The sequence below is a fragment of the Hylobates moloch genome, unplaced genomic scaffold (genome assembly GCF_009828535.3).
Source record: "Hylobates moloch isolate HMO894 unplaced genomic scaffold, HMol_V3 SCAFFOLD_17, whole genome shotgun sequence".
NCBI classification, from domain to species: domain Eukaryota; kingdom Metazoa; phylum Chordata; class Mammalia; order Primates; family Hylobatidae; genus Hylobates; species Hylobates moloch.
Window position 1 is genome coordinate 74,995,689 of NW_026652292.1, and position 27,115 is coordinate 75,022,803.

General features: G+C 41.6%; 1 protein-coding gene across 1 annotated transcript in view; it reads left to right on the forward strand.

Moving 5' to 3' along the window:
- The window catches only part of CLNK (cytokine dependent hematopoietic cell linker), a 201,551-nt gene that overhangs the window by 99,398 nt on the left and 75,038 nt on the right, over positions 1-27,115 (forward strand). The window contains exons 5-8 of the mRNA XM_032135391.2: positions 9,262-9,299; positions 15,223-15,364; positions 16,600-16,706; positions 22,870-22,915. Of these exons, the coding sequence (XP_031991282.1) occupies positions 9,262-9,299; positions 15,223-15,364; positions 16,600-16,706; positions 22,870-22,915 (333 nt within the window). The remainder of the gene's footprint in view (positions 1-9,261; positions 9,300-15,222; positions 15,365-16,599; positions 16,707-22,869; positions 22,916-27,115) is intronic.

Consider the following 27,115-nt stretch of genomic DNA (forward strand, 5'->3'; position numbering starts at 1 on the left):
TTCCCTTCTGCATGTCCTTATTCCAGAACGATTTTTTCTGTTTTTAATTTTTTTATTTTTTATTTTTTATTTTTACTTTTTAAATGTTTTTGCCAAAAACTAAGACACAAATGCATGCATTAGCCTAGACCTGCAGAGCGTCAGGATCATCAATATCACCGCCTTCCGCCTCCACATCTTGTCCCACTGGAAAATCTTCAGGGGCAATAACACATATGGAGCTGTCATCTCCTAGGATAACAATGACTTCTGGAATCCCTCCGAAAGGGCCTGCCTGAGACTGTCTTACAGTTAACTTTTTCTAATAAGTGGAAGGATGCTTTAAAATAACAATAAAAAGTATGATATAGTAAACACACAAACCAGTGTTATAGTTATTTTATCATTATGAAGTATTACATACTGTACATAATTGTATGTGCTAGACTTTCATATGACTGGCAGCACAGTGAGCTTGTTTACGCCAATGTCACCGCCACAAGCACATGAGTCATGCATTGTGCTATGATGTTATAATGGCTACAACATCATTAGGTAATGATACGGACCCAATCAGTGGAGGAACACCAGGGTCCTTAGTCTTGTGCCGAACTGGATAAAATGACATGGACACATCTGGAGTGGTTTTAAGCAGTAGAGAGTTTAATAGGAAAGAAAGAAGGAAGGAAGAAGAAAACAGCTGCCCCATACAGAGACGGAGGGGGATTTGAACAAAGACAAAACCCCCGTGTGGCAGAAAAGTGGTTGCTTATAGGAGGAGGCTGGAGGAGGTGGTGCCTGATTTGCATAGGGCTTAGGGGATTGGTTTGACCAGGCATGTCATTCACGTAGCCTGTGAAAAAACTGGCCCTCCTACCCTAGCCGTTTAATATGCAAACGTAAGGCACCATGATGTTCTACACACGTGGGGATACGTGGGGCTGGCCATGTTGCCAGGCACCTGTGGGGACAAGGGCAAGAAGAAGAGAGCAGGAATCACCAAGTTTGGGTGGACCCAGTTCCTAATGGCTGGCATTTCCATATCAAAGTTTGCTAGCTGGCTGTAAGAGCCCAGGCTTTCCTGCTAGACAAGAAGCATTTCTGGAGCTGCTTTAAAAGAAACAAAACTTTCCAAGGACCACTTTTGCTCTCCATTTGCCTAAAATAATTTATTAATAACTCCTATAACAGTAATAGGAATTTTTCTGCTCCATTATATTCTTATGAGACCATGGTCATATATGTGATTCATCATTGACCAAAATATGGTTATATGGCATGTAAATGTATATATATATATATTTTTCTATATCTATCTCTCTCTCTCTCATTCCCCTCTTCCTTCCTCTGTTCTTCTTCTTCCCAATTATAAGCCATATAGTCAAAACTCATTGACTCTCATAGTCCTTTACTCAGAGGTCGTGAAAAGGAATGCAAGAAAGTAGATTTCTCCCTTTCCCCACAGATAGGGATCGATGCCAAACTGAAGATTTTCTGGTTTGGAACCTGCCAGGGGAAAGGGCGAGGACTACCCTATTTCTCACTACACTGGGGTAGGATCAGCTTGATGCCCTCTGTCCCCAAATACTGTATGGTTCCTAAAAGACAAAAACTGTGAAAGGCAGCACAGTATAGAGGAAAGAAAGTGCATGGGGCTGTCAATCCAGACCCCAGAGTTTGAACCCTGGTTCTCTTACACCACCACCAAGTCTTAGGACCTGAGGATGAGGAAAAAGGAAAGACATCCACATACATGGAGTCCCCAGTTTGTGCCTGGCACTTTATAAACTTATCTAATTTAGCTTCACAGTACTGATCTTATTATTCTCACTGTATAGATAAGGTAAACCAGCCAGGCGCGGTGGCACACACCTGTAATCCCAGTAATTTTGGAGGCTGAGGCGGGTGGATCACTTGAGGTTAGCAGTTCAAGACCAGCCTAGTCAACATGGTAAAACCCCATCTTTACTAAAAATACAAAAATTAGCCAGGTGTGGTGGTGCACACATGTAATATCAGCTACTCAGGAGGCTGAGAGGCAGGAGAATCGCTTGAACTCAGGAGGCAGAGATTGCAGTGAACCAAGACTGTGCCACTACACTCCAGCCTGGCTGGCAGAGTGAAACTCCATCTCAAAAAAAAAAAAAAAAAAAAGGAAGAAAAAAAAAGATAAGGTAAGGCAGGTCCAAAACAAGTCAGAAAGTTTGGAAAGACATCAGCAAAGTAGAACTCTAATCCATAACAATGCACTTGTTGGTGTTATGTGCCAAATGATTTTGGCCTCAGTATTTGTTTAAATCTTATAATAAGGGGACACCCAGAGGATAGTGGCCACTGAATCCCTGTGCCTCACAGCTGAAGGGGATCCCAGCTTGAAGAGCCCTTGTGAAGAATCAGCAGGTGGATATCAACAGAGTCGAATGCTGAAAAAGCCACACATTTTGCTTAAAAATGAGCACTAAAAAATGAACAAGTTCTCAATATAGATCTGAAAGCAGTGCTAACGACCTGGGTTGAGTGAGAAGGATTTGGTTGTGATGTTAAACTTGAAAAGACAAACACACAACACAGCATCTTGTTACTGGGCGCTGAGCCAAGAAGTTACCCTCTGGGAATTATGAGTTGATTTCTCACCTAAATTCCATGGACCAAAACTTCTCAACAGCCATTTGGGGGTAGGTAGTATTATTCCCATTCTACAAGTTAACCCTAGTTAACTGAGGCTTATAAGTAATTGGGTTTGCCTGAGGTCACATGGCTCAAGAGTGACAGGGCCAGGATTTAAACCTAAAACTTCTCGACTCAGCTCCCATGAAATACATGTTGCCTTCCTCGTGCCTTTGATCAGCTGCTCTGCTATGTTACTGCCAAACACTAACCCCCATAAGGAGATAAAACATCAAAGGCTGCAAGGCACTTAAAAAAATTCATGGGGCTTAAGCACGATAGATGTTTATTTATTTATTTTTCTTATGTAAGTCAAGTCCCAAGATAAGCAGTCCAAGGCTCTTCGGCAGCTCTGCTCCTGGAAGTCCTCAGAGACCCTGTTCTTCCTGCCTTCTTGCTCCCTCCCTTGTATTGGCCTTAATCTTACAGCCTAAAATCGTGATGTCTCTACTCCAGGCAACAGGATGGAGAAAGAAAAGAAAAAGGAGAAATAAAAAGTGCATAAAAACTTCAGGAAGTATCCTGGAAATTCTGACTTGATTTTCCACCTAGATTCCATTGACCAAAGCTTGGACTTATGGCCATGCATAGCTAGAAGGAAGACATGTAACTCCGACCATGTGCCCAGCTAAACAGCAAGGGGTTCTGGTACCTGAGAAGACAGAGAAAATAGGTATGGGGAGACACACAAGTGTCTCTGCCACAGAATAGTTAGTGACAGGTAGCTGGGACTCACAGACCCCTCAATTTTCAACACATATTCTTAAGTCCAGCTGGCAACTTGCAGATTTGGAGCCAATCCTGATCTTTGCCACACCTCTCCTTCCCTTCTCCACTCCCCTGAGTCTTCTCTTGAAACTGAAATGAAACCAGAAGCTGGTTTTGCTTGGGGAACCTGTCTGGCTTGAGAATGTCTAAGCAACCTGCTAACTGACTTGCTTTCCTAGGGAAATAGAAAGTGCTGAACCTCTGCAGGCTTCCTATTTTTATTTCTCTTCTCATGCAAGACAAGCATATTCTCGCCATGGGACCCATTGGGAATTCTTCCAGTTCAGGATTTCCTTTGAATGTGAATATCCCATGGCAACAGCATTTGAAGGTCCACTGGCTACCCTGTCCCTGCAAAGCCACTAAATGGGGGCATAGATGAAGACACCGGCCCTGCACCTCCAGAGATTTGAGCTCCTAGAGTGTTTCTAAATGAAAATAATCTGAGAGTCTCTATTTACCTAATGGCTTATCTTCCTTTGGAAGGGAATTGGAGCTTCTAGGTTAGTGGTTCTAAAACTTCAGGGTGAATAAATGTCACCAGAGGAGCTGGAGGGAAAAAGCAGACTGATTCCATTGGTTTGCTCTGGGGCTCAGGTTTTGCCTCATTTCCTTTTTTCAGCTCCCAAGGTGAGTCTGATGCAAATGGTCAGGGGACCTCAGCTGGATGGGTATTGGCCAAGCGCCTCTGTCATCCTTGGCTGGGCCTCTGCAGACACGAGAAGAGCTGTTCAAGGGACAGCCACAGGGCTGGAGTAATTGCCTTCTGCCTATCAGGAGGCTCTCCTGGGCTTTACAATGTGTATATCCATCTTCACTTCCCTCCTAAAAATAACTTTCAAAGGGACATTGTTTCTTGCAAAAAGATGTTTCCTTGAGGGAAACACAGACGTCAGTTGTTCTCTGGAGCTCTCTGGTGTCTGTGGGTGATGGATGACCTTCCACACATCCATGCAACCTGACCATAACTCTCCCGGGATGCAGATGTGAAATCTACTGAGCAACTCCCTTTCTCTTTTTAGAAAATGGCCCTAGGAAGCCAATCTATCTTTCAGGTCCAGGAAGACGTGAAGGCCTGGAAAGGTTTGGGTGAGCCACTTTGGTGAGGATCTGGGTCCACGAGGGGAAGTGTAAAGCTCTGTTCACTCAGCGTGGGAGGAGCAAGGTTCTGTTGCTGCTTCCCGGTTCTGACATGTTCCTGCTGTACCACATGCTATATTTGACAACTGACTATTGATTGATTGTGCATTCACCATATGCCTGTCTCTGCTACACATGGGTTGCAGGAGCCATCAGGAGCCTGAAGTCTTGCCACTGCCTGGGGGGAGGCAGGTACCACAGTCTGTAACTAGATTATTTATTGGTTGGCTTTGTTCCTAGATGCTATGGAGAAACTTAGAAAAAAAAATGTATTAATCAGGGAGGACTACCATCTATAATGAAAAAACTACAAATATTAGTGGAATATAATAAAGGTTTATTTCTTCCTCACATCACAATCCAATGATCAAAGGAAGGCTTTTTCCAAACAGTCATTGTGATTCACTTCCCTTTTACCCAACAGCTTCCATCATCCCCTTGGGCCTCGGGGTCTCTGCCCAGCTACCGAGGCAAGAACAAGAGCATAGAAGATCAAGTAGGGCAACCTAGAGTCCATCACAGCCAACGCCCCAGGGCTGGGAGATCCATGCCATGCCCACCCACCTGCCCAGTACAGGGGAAGGAGAGATATGTACGCCAGCCAAGCACCACAGGGAAAGGAGACAGGCCTGGTGCTCACGTGTGTGCAGCATTCTCACTGCCATACCAAGTGCCAGGAGTGGTGAGGAACAGGGCTGGAGAGGTGCTCTTTAATTTTTGCCTGACACCGGTGGTCAGGGAAGACCCCTCCAGGGAAGATGACATTTCACACACAGTTGGATGGTGGACAAAGATCCAGGCATGGGCAGAGCCAAGAAAAGAGGGCTCTAGACAGAGGGATGGTGTGTGCAAGCTCCTGAAGTAGCGTGAGCTGGGTGTGCTGGGAGACTCAAGGAGAGGCTGGCTGAAGCAGCTGAAGTCAGAGGTGAGAAAGAGGTAAAGGAAGAGTTTCATGATTCTTATTGTGGAATGCTGAGACAGGCTTTATTCTAGACGATGGAGATAGGTACGGGATTACCGCAATGAGTGTTTGCAGTACAGGAGAGACTGGGCTCACCTCAGAATACAATAAGGACAAGTGGAAATTTATAGCCAAAGTGCAGCAGGACAAGCCGCAGACAAAACCCCTCAGACACCAAGTTAAAGAAGGAAGGGCTTTATTCTGCCAGGAGCTTTGGCAAGACTCACGTCTCCAACAACTGAGCTCCCCAAGTGAACAATTCCTGTCCCTTTTAAGAGCTTACGGCCGGGCGCGGTGGCTCACGCTTGTAATCCCAGCACTTTGGGAGGCCGAGGCGGGCGGATCACGAGGTCAGGAGATCGAGACCACGGTGAAACCCCGTCTCTACTAAAAATACAAAAAATTAGCCGGGCGTGGTGGCGGGCGCCTGTAGTCCCAGCTACTCAGAGAGGCTGAGGCAGGAGAATGGCTTGGACCCGGGAGGCGGAGCTTGCAGTGAGCCGAGATTGCGCCACTGCACTCCAACCTGGGCGATAGAGTGAGACTCCATCTCAAAAAAAAAAAAAAAAAAAAGAGCTTACAACTCTAAGGGGGTCTGCGTGAGAGGGTCGTGATTGATTGAGCAAGCAGCGGGTACATGACTGGGGGCTGCATGTACCAGTAATCAGAATGGAACAGAACAGGCCAGGGATTTTCACAATGCTTTTCCATACAATGTCTGGAATCTATAGATAACATAACCGGTTAGGTCACGGGTCAATCTTTAACCAGGCCCAGGGTGCGATGCCAGGCTCTCTGCCTGTGGATTTCATTTCTGCCTTTTAGTTTTTACTTCTTTCTTTGGAGGCAGAAATTGTGCATAAGACAATATGAAGGGTGGTCTCCTCCCTTAAAGGGAGTGGCATGAGGGTTTGGGAAAGGAAAATTACAAAGAGGAAACCTCGGGGGTAAGGGAAAGGGCGAGGGCAGAGATGGTTTCCGGCTAAACTGACCTGAAAAGATTCTTGCGGAAGGCAGACCAGGGTGATCAGACATCACCAGAGGAAGGTGGCAGAGGAGGGCCCTGATTGGATGAGATATGGACACTGATCAGACATGGAGAATAGGAGATTCTGGCTAAACTGACTTAGCAGGAGTCTTGCAAAAATTGGACAATGCAGAAATGAATGTGGAATCCCACAGGGTAGGGCGTCACAGAGAAGAGAGTTCAGGGTAGCCTGACTGCAGTTTGGTCCAGGAGACGAGAGGCTAAAAAGGGATGAGGTCAGAGAGCAGGGTGGGGCAGGTTGTGCTGAGCTCTGGGGGCCACACAGGGCACCTGGTCTGTATGACATGGGCAACGAGTGACATGAACTGATGCACAGTGTTAGAATCAGGCTTTAAAATTGCATTTTCCAAAACTCTGCACTGATGACACAGACAGGTACTCTAGGAGATTGAGAGATAAAAGACAATTCCTTCCCTAAAGAACACACAACAGAAAAGTAATCAGATCCTGCCTATTCGTATTTAAATGTCATGGTGAGTGAGACAGAAAACACATGTGTTAACAATTCAGCGAGATTGATGTGGCCTGGAGTAGTCAGAGAGAAAAGCAGGGAAATCAGATCTGAAAGGACGATGAGCATTTGGGAAGCAAAGGGGAGGTGAGAGGGAAAAGGGGCTCCAGGCAGGGTCTGCACCAGCAGACACAGAATGGGCATGAAGCGTATTCGGGGAATCTGGGAGAGTCTCAGGCTGGAACGCTCGCCTCTGGCGAGAAAGGAGACCCCGCAGCTCCCGAAGAAGATGTCAGTATCATGACCGCACTCCTTGAGGCCAATTTCCTAAAATGAAATTATATTGAACCCTGAATTAGACAGTGGAGTTGTTTTCCTCGATAACGAGGGCCAGAGCAGATCCCCAATAATTCTGAGCTCATTTGCTCCTTCCGGGCCAGCTGGTCTTTAATGGGTGACCTTATTAATTTAACTCGATTCATGAGAGAGTACAAATTGCTGCTCTAAAGGGCTGGAAAACGTGTTGGTTTCTCTGCCAGGGAAATCAGTGGGGATGTAATTGTGCTGGGTCAGGAAGGTGTCATCAGTGCCCTAGAGCTGCTAGCCAACCACAAGGAGGGACTGGGACCGGGGGCAGGTGCAGGCAGGATTCTGTTCCTCCCAGCTCATTATTTCAAGGAGATTAGCTCTGTCTCGTTAACACTTCCCATATGTACTGGTCCTAGGCAAATTCCAGAGAACTGTGTTTCCACTGAGCCAAATTTGCATTAACTTGTACATTACACCTTAGAAAAGACTTGGGCATGCTGATACAATTAACAACTCTTTATTTCATATTTTGGTAAGATAAGGGAATTCAGAGTGAAAGAACTAATGTTTAAGAAAATAAAAGGCCAGGTGCCGTGGCTCATACCTGTAATCCCAGCACTTTGTGAGGCCAAGGCAGGTGGATCATTTGAGGTCAGGAGTTCAAGAGTAGCCTGGCCAACATAGTGAAACCCCGTTTCTACTAAAAATACAAAAAAATTAGCTGGGCATGGTGGCGTGCTCCTGTAATCCCAGCTACTCGGGAGGCTGAGGCATGAGAATCGCTTGAACCCAGGAGGCGGAGGTTGCAGTGAGCTGAGATTGCACCACTGCACTCCAGCCTGGGTGACAGAGTGAGACTGTGTCTCAAAAAAAACAAGACAAAACAAAACAAAATAAAAATAAAAAAAAACAGGAAAATAATAAAGCCAGAACAAGAAATAGAAATGCTTATCACATCATGGTCCTCTACAATACTTAGATGAAATTCAGAAATTTATCCTGAATTTCTCGGCCAGCCAAAGGAAGAAGGGAAATATCCTTAAATCAAAGCAAACCAGTTGCTAAGAAGCATGCAGCTTCTGCTCCTGAGACCTGAAACTTCTCACATATGTGCTAATAAAGAGAATTTAATTTAAAAAAAGAAATTAAAAAAACTGTTTCTAATGCTCCCTGATGCAGGCTAATAGCAGGAAACTACAATACAATTTAGGAAAATAAAGTTTATGAAGAATGAAAAAATCTGCAGTGGTTTTGCATAATCTGATGGTAAAATTTTAAACATAGAATACTGAGTGGGCTGAATGACCCCAGGCGATCTTTCATAAAACAAGCCCAAATAAGAGTGTCGAGTGCTGAGAAAAGGCAACTGCTGTGTTTTCATTCAACAAACACCTGGTCCATAACTCAATTGTTCAATGTGGGGTCTTATGCCTGGTGCTAGAAATAGATGAATGAATAGCTATGACTTCTGTCCTCAAAATACTTATAGTCTATTCAGGAGACAGATGTATGGACAGATTATTGCAACTGCAGCATGCTGTGCCTTGTGGGGAAAGAGAAGGGACAATAAACCTCATCATTAGCTGAGCTGCTGCTGACTCATGACTTCGGGAGCAATTGCTGTGAGAGGTCTTCTCACATTATGTTTCTCTTGCAATGGGAATTTTGACCTGCTACAGTAGAGGTAAGGTTTCTTACCTCCAAGTCACTGTTTGATTTGAATTCTATTTTCTTCTCTCTTCCTTTGTCCCTGTTTTGCAAGAGCAACAGGCAGAATGGGAAATAAGGAAAAACACACTTTAGTTTTGAAAAATCACAATCAAGACAAGTTAATTAAAACTGACAAAAGATTTCTGGAGAAAAACAAGGGCCCAGTCTTTTTGATGTTTGGAGCTACCACAGTGATTAAAATAACACTCGGTCTGTTTGTGTTGGCAGGCCAGTACCAGAGGATTAACAAGCCTCTCCTAGACTGGGTAAGTCAGCTGCTTCCCTTATCTATTTTATCAGTATTTAATATTTGCAAAGTAGGCGAATTTTATTCAAGATACTGCGTAAAATTTTTAAAAATCAACAGCAACAGGCTGCATGCGGTGGTTCACACCTGTAATCCCAGCACTTTGGGAGGCCAAGGCAGGCAGATCACCTGAGGCCAGGAGTTCGAGACCAACCTGGCTAACATGAGGAAACCCTGTTTCTACTAAAAATACAAAAAAATTAGCCAGGCATAGTGGTGTGAGCCTGTAATCCCAGCTACTCACGAGGCTGAGGCAGGAGAATCGCTTGAACCCGGGAGGCAGAGGCTGCAGTGAGCCGAGATAGCGCCATTGCACTTCAGCCTAGACGACAAGAGTGAAACTCTGTCTCAAAAAAGAAAACAACAGCAACAACAACAAAAAAAAATACTTTTCCAAGTGGCATACTTTCCTGGCAAGAAAAACTGCATTCTAATTCTTGGGTATAAAACTATATTCCAATTCCTCAGCTACAAAATGGAAATAAAAATTAATTAACATGGTCATTGTAAAGGCTGAATAAAGTGAAAATACCAGCACGCTTGCTGGCAAGTGCATTGTGAGAAGCGCACTTCCTAACACTCACAGTAAAATTTTAAACTGAAATAAACTTTCTTGAGAGCAATTTCATAATATTAAGTAAGCAACATTAAAATGCCCATTTTTAGCCCAATAATTCCATACTTGGGAGTTTAAAAAGCTAATCTAAAATATGTACTGATACTTAAACACATTCACGGATTTTATAATAATATATTTTAAATGGCAGCACATTTCAATTATGCTAAGTATTCAATAATACAAAAGTAACTGCATCTTGATACATCCATTTCATGAAATTGTTTGCAATATTTACAAATAATTTTAACAACTAGAGAAAAAGATTAAAATGTATAAAATTAATTCAATATATTTTATTACAAGTAACTGTATAGGTATATAATTTAAATAGTTTTAACTTGCATATCTCTAGATTAGATAGGCAGATATATGATTGATTGATTGATTGATTGATTCTGCTCATAAACTCATTGACTCTTTTCTGTTTGAAGTAGCTCTTTAAGACTCTAACTAAAGCTTATGGACCCTTACCCAGAAACACACAAACACCCATACACATACGCACACATGCACACACAAAAATTGTAAAAATTAAAAGGTTCATGGGTAAAGAATATTGAACCTCTAATTAAGAATCCTTGAAACTGATAGAAAATAGATAATACATTGATAGATAAATAGATACAACTCTATATTTAAAACAAATGTCTCTTTCTCTCTCTTCCTCTCTCTCTCTCTAAAGAAGTACACCAAAATACTTATATTTACTCCTGGGGGCAAAAGTCTCTTCTGACCTGGAGTGATGGTTGTTCTTCCCAGCCTTCTTATCATGTCCTGACTCTATGAAGTCTAGCAAAGGTATTGGGTGGAAAGTTGGAAAATGGGTTCAGGCTCACATCCCAGTTCTTCCAGCAGGTCCAAGACTTCCCCCAAGAGGCTATGCCCTAGAGAGCCTTGGTGATGGCCGTAACAGTATGTAAATGGCACCTTTGCACAAATACCCATCTGTCAAATCCCCAAAGGAGTCTCCTGCCCGAGATCTGGCTCAGAGCTCACTGGGTGTACAGTTCTAGAACCGAGACACCTTCTCTCCCTTTACTGTGTCAATGGTGAAATTTCCTGGAGTTCACATACTAGCAGCTTTGCTTTGCTTTGTCCTGGGTACTGGGCTCTACCTATGGCTCAGCACATCACCTAGAGAAAAAAGATCCAACAGGTGCTGAGTTCCTGCTGTGGAATAGATGCCAAAGTAGAGACTTGAGATACATTTTCTCAATTAACAACAACAAGATAAGGTGGGTTTAGTCATCTCCAATTTACAGATTGAACATATCAGTCAGGGAGCTTAAGTAACCTTCCCGAGAATGCAAGATCAAGTGTCATGTCCCTGCTTACACATAACACGATGCCGGCTGCGGATTTTAATGTGGAGGAGCACATTCCAGAATTCCTGTGATGACCATTGCATGTGAGTGTATCTGTTGCAGACTGGTGTCCATTCCTGCCAGTCTAGTGTTTAGACCCAGAGCCTTTGATAAGTGCCTGTGTTAGTCTTCTAGTGTTGCCATAACAAAATGCTATAAACTGGATGGCTCAAACAACAGAGGTTTATTTTCTCATGACTCTGAAGACCAGTCAAGTCCAAGATCAAAGTGCCAGTAGGGTTGGTGAGAACTATCCCCTTAGGATGCAAATGACTACCCTCTCCCTGTGTGCTCACATGGCCTTTCCTCAGTGTGTGCATTTGGGGATGGGTGGGGAGAGAGAGGGAGAAACCCAGAGAAAGAGAGAGAACTCTCTGGTGTCTCTTCTTAAAAGAACACTAATCCTATCAGATAAGAACCCCACCCTTATGACCTCACTTAACCTGAATTCTTTTTTTAGAGGTAGCATCTTCAAATATAGCCACACTGATGGTTAGGGCTTCAACACACAAATTGTGTGTGAGCAGTAGGGGGTGGGGTGGAGGTAGAGAAACATTTAGTCTACAACAATAGCCAAAGCAAAATCTAAGGTTAGAGAGGAATGGTTGAGGCCGTCTTTTATGGCAACTGTTCTTATTAACAGTACAGACATGTAGGAATCCCATTTTACAGATGAAAAAACAAAGCTTCAGGGCAAAGGCATATCTCCAATCCAGCAAAGTGAAGACTTTAGTCAAAGTCTTCATGTCCAAAGTCCAATGATACTCCACCTCAAATGTTGTGCAGTACCAATGGTCCATAACCTGGTCTCCTGGCTCCATTTCAGGAATGAAAAAATGACAAAAAAAAAAAAAAAAAAAAAGGCAGTCTTGGCCAATTCACTTGGGGAGGGGGGCTCCTGGGGGGATATGAACCCATAGAATTTTCTTGACTATACATTTTACCTAAATTCTCACACCTAAACCTGATTGAATGAACTAGAATTTCAAAAATGATGGTGTCAGCTTTAGCACAAAATTTCACATTGCAGTTGCTTTTACTGTGATAGCGTCACATTTTAAGACAATATACAGAGAGTGATGTCAATTCTTGAGGCCCCACCCTTCGCAGTAAAGACCCAAATAATTGTATTTGTTTTCCATTGCTGTCATGTCACATCCCCACAGATTTGGCAGCTTGACCATTTATTATCGCACAGTGGATGCAATCAGAAGTCTGGGTACAGCATGGCTCAACTAGTTCCCCTGTTCTGGGTCTCACAAGACTGAAAGCAACATGCTGGCAGGGCTGCATTCTCCTCCAGGGGCTCTGAAGAGGAACTTGCTTCCAGAATCTTTCGGGTTGTTTCATAGAATCCAGTTCCTTTCTGTTGTAGGACTGTGGTCCCCATGTCCCTGCTGGCTGGCTGTTGTCAAATCCTTCTACTCTTGGACTCTCTCTAAATTGTCCTTCTGCCGGATCTCTCTTTCTTTCTCTTCTACTTCCTTTCTCTGACTTCCTCTTCTGCTTTTTAAAACAGGTTTTTCTCAGATAAAATCTACCCGCCTTTCAATTTACCCATTTTATGAGTGCAATTCAATGGTTTTTTAGTATATTCACAGAGTTGTATAACCATCACTCCAATCAATATATTTTTATCATCTCAAAATGAAACCCAGTTCCCCCTTCCCCCAGACCTTGGCAAATATTAATCTACTCTTTATCTATAGATCCTCCTCTTCTGGACATTTCATATAAACAGAATCATGCAACATTCCATTTTGTATATGACTACCTTCTTTCATTTAGTATAATATTATCAAGGCTCATCCATCTTATAGCGTATATCAGTACTTTATTCATTTTCATTGCTGAATAATATTCCATTGTGTGACTATACAACACTTTATTACCTATGCAGTAGTTCATGGATACTTGGGTTATTTCCACTTTTTTACTATTAAGAAAAATACTGCTATAAACATGTGCTAGTTTTTGTGTAAATGTGGAATTGCTGGATTATATGGTAGCTCTGTGTTTAACCTTTTGAGGGACTGCCAAAGTGTTTTCTGCAGCAGCTGTGCCCTATTACATTCCCATCAGCAATGCATGAGAGTCTCAAATTCTCCACATTCTTGTCAGCCCTAATTATTATCTGTCTTTTTTCTAATCATCTTGGTGGTGTATGGCTGACATCTTATTGTGCTTCTGAGTTGCGTTTTCTTAATGGCTAATGATATTGAGCATCTCTCCATGGGATTATTGATGATTTGTATATCTTCTTTGAAGAAGCATCCATTCAGATCCTTTTCCCAATTTAAAATTTGGTTATTTATCTTTAAATCATTGCATTGTAAGAGTTTTTCATACATTCTGGATTTAAGCTCCTTATCAGATACATTATTTGCAAATATTTTCTTCATTCCACAGTTGCCTTTTTATTTTTTGTGGTCTTTTGAAGCACACAAGATTTTCATTTTAATTAAGTCCAATTTATCTATTTCTTTTATTGCTTGTATTTTTTGTCCTATCTAAGAAACCATTGCCTAAGCCAAGAAATGAAGATTTACTCCAATATTTTAAGGGTTTTATAGTTTTAGCTGTTAAATTTATATTCATGGCCCATTTGCATTTAATTTTTGCATATGATATAAAAAAGAGGTTCAGCCTCACCGCCATGCATGTGGATATCCAGTTGTCCTAGGACTATCTGTTGAAAGACTGTTCTTTCCACCCATTGAATTGTCTTAGTACACATCTTAAAAATCAATTAACCGTCAATGTGAAGGTTTATTTCTGGACTCTCAATTATATTCCAATTATCTACTCATCTATCTTACTACCAATACCACATTGTCTTGATTACTGCATCTATGTAGTAACTTTTGAAATAAGTGTTAGTCCTCCAACTTTATCTTTTTTTTTTTTTTTTACCCAAGATTGTTTTGGCTATTCTTGGTTCTTCTTATTTTCTTAAGAATTTTAGGATTATCTTGTCAATTTCTGCAAAATAAATCCGTATATTAATTTGCAAAGTATTTCTATTTTAAGAAGATTAAGTCTCCCAATCCATGATCATTAGTCATCTTTCCATTTATTTAGGTCTTCTGAAATTACTATCAACAGTGTTTTGCAGTTTTCAGTGTACAAATTTTGTACTTCTTTTGTTAAATTTATTTCCATATATTTTATTCTCCTTGATGCTATTGCTAATATAATCGCTTTCTTTTTTAAAACATTTTTGTACAGATGAGGTCTCACTCTGTTGCCCAGGCTGTTCTCAAACTCCTAGCCTCAAGCAATCCTCCTACCTCAGCCTCCCAAAGCGCTGGGATTACAAGCACGAGCCACTGCACCTAGCCCATTTTCTTAATTTCTATTTTCAATTTGTATTACTAATTTATAGAAATATAAATTGTCATTACTAGCATATAGAAATACAACTGAATTTGGTATATTAATCCTGTATCCTGACACCTTGAAGAATCATTTATTAGTTCTAATAATTTTTTTAGTGAATTCTTCAAATACAAGATTATCTTATTTGCAAATAAGTCCTCTTTCTGCTTCTAAGGGTTCATGTGATTACACTGGGCCCACCCAGGTAATCCAGGACAATCTGCCTGTTTTAAGGTCAGCTGGTTAGTGACCTTCATTACATCTACACTGTCCCTTCACAGCAGTACCTAGATTAGTATTGATTGAGTAATCAGAGATGGGAATATTGGGAGATATCTTTAGAATTCTCACTAGTGCAAGAATTAAACTTCTATTTAAGATCCTAGGCCCCAGACTCTTAAATATTTAACTTGCAGCTAAGAAAATCTACCCCACTCCTCTAGCCAGCACTGTAGCCTGTCTTTGTCGACATCGTACCTTCCTTTGACTCACTGGTGGTAAGAATATTACCATCTTCTTAGGAAAGAAACTTTGCTGCAGTCCTGGATGAAGCAAAAGGCCACAGTGATGATGACTATGATGACCCTGAGCTTCGGATGGAAGAGACGTGGCAGTCGATTAAAATTTTACCAGCCCGGCCTATAAAGGAATCTGAATATGCAGGTAACATTTGGGGGTCTGCCTAAAGTAAGAAGATGCGTGTACATGCCTCCATATTGCACACTATTTAAAGGTGTGGTTTCTGAATTAAACAACCCTAGGTTAACATCTGCCCCCATGACTTACTAGCTGTGTGACCTTGAGAAACTCTCTCCAATTCACTTTCTCTTTCTGAAAACAGGGTTAATAATAATAGAAGCTGCCCCAGAAGGCTCTTTTGAAGATTATGTGAATGATGCATGTTGAGTTCTCACCAGAGGACCTGGTACCAAGCCAGAGATCTGTAACTCTCAGCTATTATTATCATGATGCTCTCCTTGAGCCCTAGGAACAACTGATAAGCATAATGGAGGGTGGACAGGCAGGGATGGGGCAGCATGGGAAATGTTAAATGAGGTCTGCATAGAGGAGAGTAGAATGAAATAAAAAAGACTTTTTAACTTGGTTAATTCATTGTGCAGCCAGCCAGCCTAAGAGCTTCAGCAGGGCATGGCAGCAAAGCTGCAATTGTTAAGAATAAAGAGGACCTAATTTCACACCTGCCTCTGTCTCTAACTGTGGCACAAAGGTCAGCTTCAGCAAGTTCCTTGAGATAAAGCACCCTATTGTAAGGGGGAAAGAGGAAGCACTCACGATTTCTGAGGGCCTCAACCACTAAAGTGAATCTACAGAAGTGTATTTGGAGAAAGTCGTCTTGTAAATGATGATGACTTTTTTTGTTCATTCATTCAATAAGCATTCATTGAGCATCTGCTATGTGCCAGTTTCTATGTTGGGATTGATTGGGGGACACAAAGACAAACAATGCATGATCCATACCCTCAGGAAGGTGCAATCTAGTGGCAGAAACCGGCAGCTCAACCGATGAATGTGATAGAATATGCTAAGTGTGTAATATAGAAAGGAGAGCTGGCATGGGGTATGACTGGGTGGGATCTAGTAAGATTTTTAAAGGGCATGGCATAGCCCAAATTTTGTAAGATTTATAGAATTTCTAAGGTGAATGAGAAAATGAAGAATGTTCAAGTTCAAACTTTGGCATTCATTTGTGTGCACTGAGACGAGCAATTTCTCCCCTTCATACCTCAGTCTCCTACTCTGTTAAATGAAAGCAGAATTGCTTGCCTCGTACTTACATTGTAATGATCCAATGAGTTTGTAGATGTGCAAATACTTTGTAAATTGTAATGTGCTGAGTCCACGTAAGGTATGACTTTCATATTTTTCTGTTTGCACAGATACACGCTATTTCAAGGTTGCAATGGACACTCCCCTTCCGTTAGACACCAGGACCTCTATCCCCATTGGACAGCAGACCTGGAACACACAGACGAGGTTGGAAAGAGTGAGTAAAGGCTGGACATTGTGACACAAACATGGGTAGGGCTCTTCCTAATCAGCTAGAAACTGCCCCATCTCCTGTCCACCAGGCCATCTCATTAGGGAAAGAGCAGGTCAAGCTCACTGAGGTGGATGGGAGGTGACTCTTATGACTGGTAGCATCATGGCCCTACCTCTAGAAAGGAGGAGAATTCAGATGTGTGGAAGATTGTGAGCCAGAGAGCAGGCTAAGGACTTTGACATGCGTCTCACCTAACGCTCGTCACATTCTCCAGAGAAAGAACATGAACTCAAATCTTTCTGATCATAATATAAGATTTTGCCCAGAGTCTCAGCCCAACGTGGTGAACTGTGAGCTGGGAGGTAATAAGTAAGTCATGAAACCTGTCTAAGCCTCCTTATAACTTTATCTACCAAACAAGGAAAAACAGAAAATCCTACCATACTTATTTCAAAATGCTGTTTGGAAGCTACGAAAGATAATTTTGCACTACTGCACTGCAGCCTGGGTGACAGAGTGCGACTCCGTCTCAAAAAACAAAAAAAATCTAGTAAATGCAAATGCCCTAAATGCATACATAGAATTTTATTTTTAATAAAACATTTGCTAACACTTAATTTTCTTAATCCAGAAAGGCATAAAATACAAATGATCACCCCCTGGGATTGCAGTTATTGGTCATAACATTTTGGTGCACTTCATTATCAGTATTTTCTTTTCTTTTATTTTTTTTCTTTTCTTTTTTTGAGATGGAGTTTTGCTCTGTCGCCCAGGGTGGAGTGCAATGGCGCGATCTCAGTTCACTGCAACCTCTGCCTCCCAGGTTCAAGTGATTCTCCTGCTTCGGCCTCCTGAGTAGCTGGCGCACATCACCACGCCCAGCCAATTTTTATATTTTTAGTAGAGATGGGATTTCACCATGTTGGTCAGGCTGGTCTCAAAATCCTGACCTCGTGATCCACCCATCTTGGCCTCCCAAAGTGCTGGGATTATGGGTGTGAGCCACTGCGCCTGGCCATTGTCAGTATTTTCTATGCAGATATCTGTTAAACAAGGGAAGCCTCATTGTTTAGTATATACCTGCTTTATTTTTCTTCTCACATTAAGTTCTGGTATAAAACAATTTCCTATGTGATAAACAAGCATTCAAAACTATAATTTTTATAGATAAAGCATAACCCATTATGGGATTTTCAATTATTTTACTAAACCATTGAGTGAAGACATTTTAAAGGCGTTTAGTATGCATTGTAAAATTTCCTTTCTAAAAAATTGTTTCCATTTACCCTCCCAGAAACTCTGTATAGGAATGTCCACCCCTTAGAAATATCACCAAAACTGGCTATTACTTTTTCAGTTGTATTTTTTAAAAAGGGATTTCACTATTCTTTTTTAGTTTGCACCACAGTTATTAGTGAGTATTAACGTGCTTTTGAATATTCCTCACATATTATATATTCACATTGTCTGTTTAACTTGAGGGCTTCTGTTAATTTGGACAGAAAAATGAAACTACAAATCTTATCAAGCAACACCGACCGCTTACACAGAAGATATCTGATAGAGACTGAAGGAGCAAGATGAGTAATGAAAAATCAAGCACTTCCTTTTTACACGGGCACAGCAATGATTGAAGCTAAACACTTCAATCATTCACTCAACAAATTCATTCAAGAACTATGTCATCAGTGCCTGCTAGGATCAGACACAATTATAGACTCTAAAGACATATCCGTGAACTAGCAATTCCCTGTGCTCATGAAACATACATGCTAATGGTAGGAGACCAGTGATAAATAAATACACAATACACAGACAATAGATAAGCAAGTGTACTTTGAAAAATAATGATAATGCCGGACAAGGAAGGTCAAGGAAAAAAATTCTCAGTAGAGATCGAACTGAAACAATGAGTGACATTTAATCCTTAAAACATTCTTGTGGCCAGACGTCGTGGCTCACACCTGTAATCTCAGCACTTTGGGAGTCTGAAGTAGGCAGATCACAAGGTCAGGAGTTCGAGACCAGCCTGGCCAACATGGTGAAACCCCATCTCTACTAAAAATAGAAAAATTAGCCGGGTGTGGTGGTGGGCACTTGTAGTCCCAGCTACTCAGGAGGCTGAGGCAAGAGAATTGCTTGAACCCAGGAGTCGGAGGTTGCAGTGAGCCGAGATTGCACTACTGCACTCCAGCCTGGTGACCAAGTGAGACTCCGTCTCAAAAACAAAAACACAAACAAACAAACAAACAAAAATCTTGAAAGATGAACATCATCACTTCCATTTTAATGGCTCCAATTTTATAAGCTCTGTGCCTTTGGGTCTGTTACTCACCCTCTCTGAGCCTTCATGGTCTTACCTATAAAATCCCATCGCTGTTGTAGTAACACATAGAAAACACAGTATTTCCATGTGCTTCCAGCACATAGGCTGAGGTGGGAGGATAATTTGAGCGAGCCTGGGAGGTCGAGGCTGCAGTGAGCTGAGATAGCACCACTGCACTTCAGCCTGGGCAACAGAGTGAGACTCTGTCTCAAAAAAGAAAAAAAGAAAAGAAAAGAAATGAATCTTCAATAAGATCCAAGAAATGCATCTTTGTGCTTCCAGCCTGAAGCACAAAGCAATCAGTCCACAGAGGACATCTCTATGAGGTCAGGCGCTATTTTAGCCCCGACAGCTACCGTGGTGTCTTTGTAAGAGGTTCTCCATAGATATTGGTTAAATGAATGAAAAATAACAAACTTTCAATCATTTGAACTCAAGCTTTAAAAATAAATACCTGTTTAATAGGAAAAGAGACCGAGTCTTTCCCCAGTTCAACTTCTGTTCACAAAGATTTTCTCAGTCTGGCCTTCAAAATTCTTCTATTTTCCTGCTACTATTTGCTGCTATCACCAAGATCTGCATCTAGGGCAGTCCCCCGGGGATTGTCTGAGAGAGAGGAGAGCATTTCAGGCCACTCATCACCAGAGCATAAAGCGTGTCCAGGGAAGGAGAATTCCAGAGAGACTGGACCAGTGGCTGAAGACACAGTTCTGGTCTGGTTATAAAGAAGTAGAGAATGCTGAACTAAAAAAGTTGAGCTGAACTTTCCCTGTGAATGACTGGCAATCCCTTTTCACATAGATAAGCCTTCATGAATACAATTTTTTTTTTTACAAAGAATAATTCTCATTTGATTTTTTTAAAAACAACTATGCCAGGATTTAAGCCTTTATTCTTACACTTTCTATTCCTTCATATCGTCTTTGTAGCTTCCTGTTAAAAACAAGTTTCTTCCTTTGGCTAGATCGCTTTGCAGGTGGAACTACAATCTCAGCCCATTAAGTCAAATGAAATCATGTGAGGAAAAAGGACAGGGCAAGGTGAGCAAAATTTCAGAGGGGAGTTGTCTCATAAATTCAACAAGTGTTTGGCCTCAATTCAGATAAAGAGGGAGTTTTAGGCAGGTGCAGTGGTTCATGCCTGTGATCCCAACATTTTGGGAGGCCGAGGCAGGTGAATTGCTTGAGCCCAGGAGCTCAGTAGCAGCCTGAGTAACATAGTAACATCTCATCTCTAAAAAACAATGAAAAAAAAAATTGGCTGGGTGTGGTGGAGCGTGCCTGTAATCCCAGCTACTCTGGGGGCTGAGGTGGGAGGATCACCTGAGCCTGGGAGGTCGAGGCTGCAGTGAGCCGTGATCGTGCCACTTCACTCTAGCCTGGGTGACAGAACGAGACCTTGTCTCAGAAAAAAAAAAAGAGATGGGGGAGGAGTTTCACTGTTGTAATCAGTGTTCTAAAAATCAAGTATTTATGGCAAGCAGATTATCATTTTTGTGACAATCTCATTCCTAGGAAGTGATTCTTACTAGTTATGCACATTTGAGATTAAACTATCTGTGAAATGGATTTCCAGCCAGGTGTGATGGCTCACACTCGTAGTCCCCACGTTTTGGGAGGCCAAGGCAGGCAGATTGCTTGAGCCCAGGAGTTCAAGACCAGCCTGGGTAAAATGGTGAAACTCCATCTCTACAAAAAGTACAAAAATTAGCTGGGCATGGTGATGCACACCTGTAGTCCCAGCTACTTGGGAGGCTGAAGTGGGAGGATCGCTTGAGCCCAGGAGGTCAAGGTTGCAGTGAGCTGAAATCGTGCCACTGCATTCCAGCCTGGGTGACAGAGTGAACTCCAGCCTGAGCGACAGAGTGAGACCCTGTCTCAAAGAAAATAAAAAGAAATGGATCTTCAATAATTTTTACAAAGGCCAGTTTTTTTCTAGACCCCTTAGGTGGGTCTTGACAATTGTCTTGCCCTAAACCACTGCCCATCCTTCTATTTATTGAGCATGTACTGTGTACCAAGCTCAGTGGTTAGCAATGGGGGTAGAAAGGTGAGCCAGTGCCCACAGTCTAAGGGAGGAGGCAGTGACCCAGATGGGCAGTTTCCATGTTCTAGGAAGTGGTCAGATGGAGGTGAGCACAGGGTGCAAACGCACACAGACCTGCATCTCTGAGCATAGCCAGTGCCATTGGAGGGGTCTGATGAAGGAAGCCATATGATGCAGTCTTCCACAACTGGCACATGTTTCATAGTGATCAGTGGTTCTCTGTGGAAAGTTTTTGCCCCCCAAGTGACTTTTGACAAAGTCTGGTGACATTTTTGGTTGTCACAACTGAGTTCTACTGACATCTAGTAGGTAGAAGACAGAGATGTTACTAAGCATCCTACAAGGCACAAGAATTTTCCAACCCCAAATCTCAATTCTCAGTAGTACCCAAACTGAAAAATCTGTTACAATGTACCTGTGAATCCAAGCTGGTATTTCTCTTTGTTCACTCATAATCTAGCATTGCCACAGACACATTAGTAGGTACTAGTAAATATTTATTTGACAGAAGTTGGGAATTGCCCCAGGGGAGGGACAGGAAATATTCCTGGGTGGGAGAATCCTGTACTAATACTGCTGCTTGGGACTGCTTGGAGCCCCATCCTAAGACCCTGAGATTGCAAATCCCACCTAAGATGGAGACAGCGGGAACCTCTCCTGCCTCCATGACCAGGCTAGCAATGCAGCGTGGGGCATGAGCATTGAGAGAGACTCCCTCTGTGGGGCAGGCACACAGAGAAGATTAAAAGATGAGCGTGCACAAGAACATTGAAAAAACCCTCCAGCACCCCAATCCCCACAAGGTAACCCTGGAGAAACTGGAAGCTGATGGTGTAATGAAGAATTCAATAGCCACAATAAAAAAAAAAAAAATCCAACCAACACTCAACCCTTAACTAGATATAACCAAAAGAAGAAGGGCCATGCCCTTTCCAGGCATAAATACTGTGGTTCGATGTTCCACAGAGGATAAGAGGTAATGGGGGATTCAATGAGCCCCTGACCCACCATGCCCAACTCAACCTGGTGCCAACAAAGACTAATACTAAGACCCTAATACTAACCTAGGCTTAAAGGTTCTCAAAGACGTAGGGAACCCTTTATGATCTTCATCTTCTTCACCCTTATGTCTTCCAGTTGTGTGCCCCTTAATAGTTCACTAATGTCTTTAATAATATTAATAGTGATACATGTATTCAGTGTGGTTAGCGACACCTGTGTTCTCGGCACAGTGCTTGTGTTCCGTATTATCCTCCCATCCTCAAAAGGTATCAGTGCTTTTGTTACCTCCATTTCACAGATGAGGAAACTGAGGCTAAGTAATTTGCCATGTTCTCACAGTCAGCGTGAGCTGGAGGTGGAATCCTAACCCAGGCCTTCCCACGAGGCCATACCCTGACCTGCCTGCCTCATTGCTTTCATGTACCTGATCCCATAGATGGATCTTCATGTTAACTCAGGGACATGAATGATGAGCATTTTTCCTATGATAAAGATGAAAAATCTGAAGTTCATAATATACTGAATGCCTTTTCCAAAGCCAGCAATAGAGGCAGGATTTGTTCTTAACCCCACATGTTTTTATACCAAACACCACTCAGGCCACTGCACCCTTCATTGGCAGAGGTGCATGTGTTTATACATGTTTGTTGACAGCCAACCATACATTGAAAACCAGAGAGCCCGGGGACTTATGGCTTTATCCTTGGGAACCTAACCACAGAGAGTGTCAAGACATCAGATGGTGTCATAGGCACAACAGAAGAGATAATGGTGCCTCATTGTCTTGTACAGGTGGACAAACCCATTTCCAAGGACATCAGAAGCCAAAACATTAAAGGTAAAGTCATGTCAATCAAAGTTTAAAATGTAAGTATGCAAACATCTATTTTGCTTCTAAGATCCTCTGGCATTGTTGTTTGTGGTCATGGGTGATCTTACATAAGGTGATCTATTGAATTACACTTCAGGAAATAACTATCTAATTTTAGACAGAGTCTCACACACTTTGTGCCTATTTATTGCCTTACCTTATTGATGAAGAAATTGATTGCAAAAATTCACATTCTTTGTTGTGCAATTTTGGAAATGAATTATTTTGAAACATATGGATTGCATTAAATATATAATCATGTTATCTCTCTAAGCATACCCCCAGAAAAGTCACAAGATAGAAATCTAATTTTAAAACATTGATTAATTAATATGAAAACAGATTTTAAGGCTTTAGGCAAAACAACTCAATTTGAAGATGAAAATACAGGTACGAGCCTGAAAGCAAATAATCAATTTCAGTAGTGCTAGAGGCATAAATGGAAGATAAGCCCAAGACATTTAATGGTATTGTATCCATTGTAGCTTCTCTCATCATTTTCCCCCATGCCCCTATCTCCTCTTACAATGCTTGATTGGAAAAGATGACAATGCCAAGATTCACTTTGCCCAATAATTGAAACATATCAAATTCACCTTTCATGTGTCTAATGCTGTCGTCTATAATGTATTACTAGCGCCATCTTTTCTTTAATGGGAAAGTGTACCAGTGGCAATAGACAGCACACTCAAATTAGGATAATTTAAGGAAATGTATGGCAAAGGAACTACTTACCAGGTGAGTGTGGTATAGGAGGAAGAACAAAGAATGGTGCAAGAACCATGGCTGACAGCAGCGGGGCTGGCCCTACCCCAGGTGCAGAGGGATGAAGGGACAGTTACTGAAAACTACAAGGAGCACACTGCCTGGAGAGGAGCAGTGATCACTGGTCCCAGGACACCACCAGCCCAGGCAGACTTCTTGGGGAGGGGACCAAGGGAGTAAATGCCCTATCTCTCTCTCCAACCTCCCTGTGACCTCCTGTTGGGGCTTCCCAATGTCTAAACCTAACTAGAAACGAGAGGATAGGGCAGTCCCTGTGTGTCCCTACTGGTCAGTGTCCCCAGGCGGAGAGCAGGGTAGAGCAGGGTAAAGGTGGAGGGAGGTTCTGGAGGGCAAATGGAGGACACTCACAGCAGGAAGTGCCAGCGCAGTGAAAAGGGGATGGAGAGTAGCCAAAACCTAAGGCACACTCCCTGGCTGTGTGACCTTAAGTAAGACCCCTAACCTGAGTTCTCCATTTATTTATTTATTTATTTATTTATTATTTATTTATTTATTTATTTATTTATTTTGAGACTGAGTCTCGCTCTGTTGCCCAGGCTGGAGTGCAGTGGCACAATCTTGGCTCACTGCAACCTCCACCTCCCTGGCTCAAGCAATTCTCCTGCCTCAGCTTCCTGAGTAGCTGGGATTACAGATGCATTCCACCATGCCCGGCTAATTTTTGTATTTTTAGTAGAGACAGGGTTTCACCATGTTGGTCAGGCTGGTCGCGAACTCCTGACCTTGTGATCTGCCCACCTCGGCCTCCCAAAGTGCTGGGATTAACAACCGTGAGCCACCACATCTGGCCCTTCTCCTTTTCTTTAACCAGCACATTAATTCACCACCTGGTGAATTACATAGAGAAAGCATTTTCACTCATCTTAACAAAGGGATGGGAAGCATAGAGGGATCACAAACCAGACCGCAATCACCTGTTATAAAAATGGCCTCAGTCATGATAATATGCTTTGTAGGCATTCATGAAGAAATGAGTCCTGGAGAGAAATCAGATGGAAATGAACTTCACAATTGCCATCTTATTTATAGTTCACTATGGGCATCCACCCTCACTTCTTTGGCTGCAGAAATTTCTTTGACCATTATTCCACATATCAGTATGTCTGTTTACCTCTCTATCTGTATGTTTATGTACCCTTTGCCTCAGTTCACAAAGATATTAGTTAATAAAAACTCGAACAATAAAATAGAAGAAAATCTACATAGATGACATAATTAAAATAAAGATAAAATGTCAGATCCTCAGGCACACATCACTAAATTCTATAATTAAACTGTTATTTTGCCTCTGAGCTACTTGGTAGTCTAAGCAAAAAGGGAATCAAGCTTCCTTATGTGCTGTGAATTTCCCATTACAAGAAACAAACCAGTTCCTCAGAGAGAGAGCAAGAAAAACACATCTTTCAGGATTAAGTTAGTGCTCTGTTTTATAGCGAATGTTGGCTGGTATATGGGTCCCATGACTACAAAAATATGAGCGTTTTGTAAAGCAGACTCCAGTGTAAACTGAGGCCACAACTGCAAAGAGGACTTCAGTGAAAGCAAGGCTGAGAGAGGCTGAGGCTTTTGGGGGTGGGGCAGGTTGTATAGAAGACTTCCTCAATAACAGTTATTTTCTTTGCATCATCCTTTCCTACATTTCCATAATTGATGGTTCCCCATTACCATCCAGAGCTCTAAGGTACCATATCAAGAACAAGGCTGGAAGGGGGAAAACTAATATGAATGCCCCCCATTTTAGGATCAGGCATCTTGCTGAAAAATGCTTGGATGATTTATGTGTTTATTACAAAATTCTGTATTTTTGATGCAAACATGTTCTCAGATAATTTATTCACTCTCACAAAAATGTCATAGAAAAAAACATATCGGTTGGTTCAGTAATGGCAGAATTTTATGGTGATATTTTTCATCAAGTTGAGCAGTTATAGATTTATGTTAATGTATATTTTATGTCATTTTTCTTGCAATCATATTCTGACATTATCTGTAAACTGTCAGATTTCAAGAACTTATCTTCCCTAAAGCTTGACTTTTTGTTTTTCATTCCTAAAAATAGGTAAAAGTTTATTTGGAGGCAAAGTATTTACAATATAAGTTGTGTGGGACGAACCACTAGCATTAACCATAGATCTAGAAGAAATAACCTTATTTTCAGATAGGATAGCTATAATTTTCAAATACAGTGTGGCTTATTTTTCTAGAGAAACCAAAGCTGAGAATAAAGGAAGCTAAATTGCATTTTCTCTTTGCCGTAGATGTGAACCAAGCACAAACTCTAAGCCAATTTCCTTTGAAGTGACAAGCATACCACATACAAGAATGAATTTATAAAGAAATACAATAAGCCCCCAAGAAAAGAAAAAAAAAAGAGAATTATGCATAGGCTAGTGAACATGTATATCCAAAAACACGAGCTGATTGAAAAGAAGCAAAGTAGAATTCCACAAAATGCCGTCAAAAGACCTTCATACTAGTTTGCTTTTAGACGAGTTTAGAGGCTGAAGAAATTAGAATCAGAAATGAGTTTAATCTGGGTCAATTCCCTCATTTTACATAAGGAAGCTTAGCAAGGGAAGTGGCTTGCTCAAGGCCATCAGCAAGTAGTCACAAGACCAGAGCCAAGGTTTATTCCACTATGGTAATGTTGCCAGGGTTTTCTGTGTTTGCTAGTGTATAAAATGTATTCTCCCTCTCATTCCGTAACGAACATCCCATTCATCCAGACTATACAAAGCGCAGTGCCAGAGTGAATTGATAGATGATACTGCTCCCTAGTGGCAGAACTTGGCAACACACAATATTGCAATAATGATGAGATCGGTATCTTCTATCCTTTGCAGAAAAAACACACCTGAGGTTGCAGAACTGATCAGAAATAAATGTAATATTATTCCCCTATCATTTTAGATATAAATGTATTTCAGCTACAACCCATGGCTCAAAAGCAACAGAGACATTGATATAATGCTTATTCGAAGTTAACGTTATTAACTTCATGAAATCACTCATTAATTGAACTACAGAACAGTATTTTGTCTCACTACCACACAAGAAAAACAATAGGCCTGAAAGAAAAGGAAAGGAATATGTAACTGTTGGATGTAACAAATTTATTTTCTGATAGAAAATAAATTCTTTTCCTTTTCTGAAAGAAAAGGAAAGGAATATGTAACTGTTGGATGTAACAAATTTATTTTCTGATAGAGAAATATGAAGTAGCCAGAAACAAGAGACTGAAAAACAAGGTATTTAATAAAAGAGGCTCCAGAAAATGTATATCCCCCAAATAATAATTCCCCAATGAAGTTTCAGTCCCCCATAGAATTGCAATGTACAAGAACTGCCTTTTACATAAGCAAAGTACGGCCTTCCCCATGA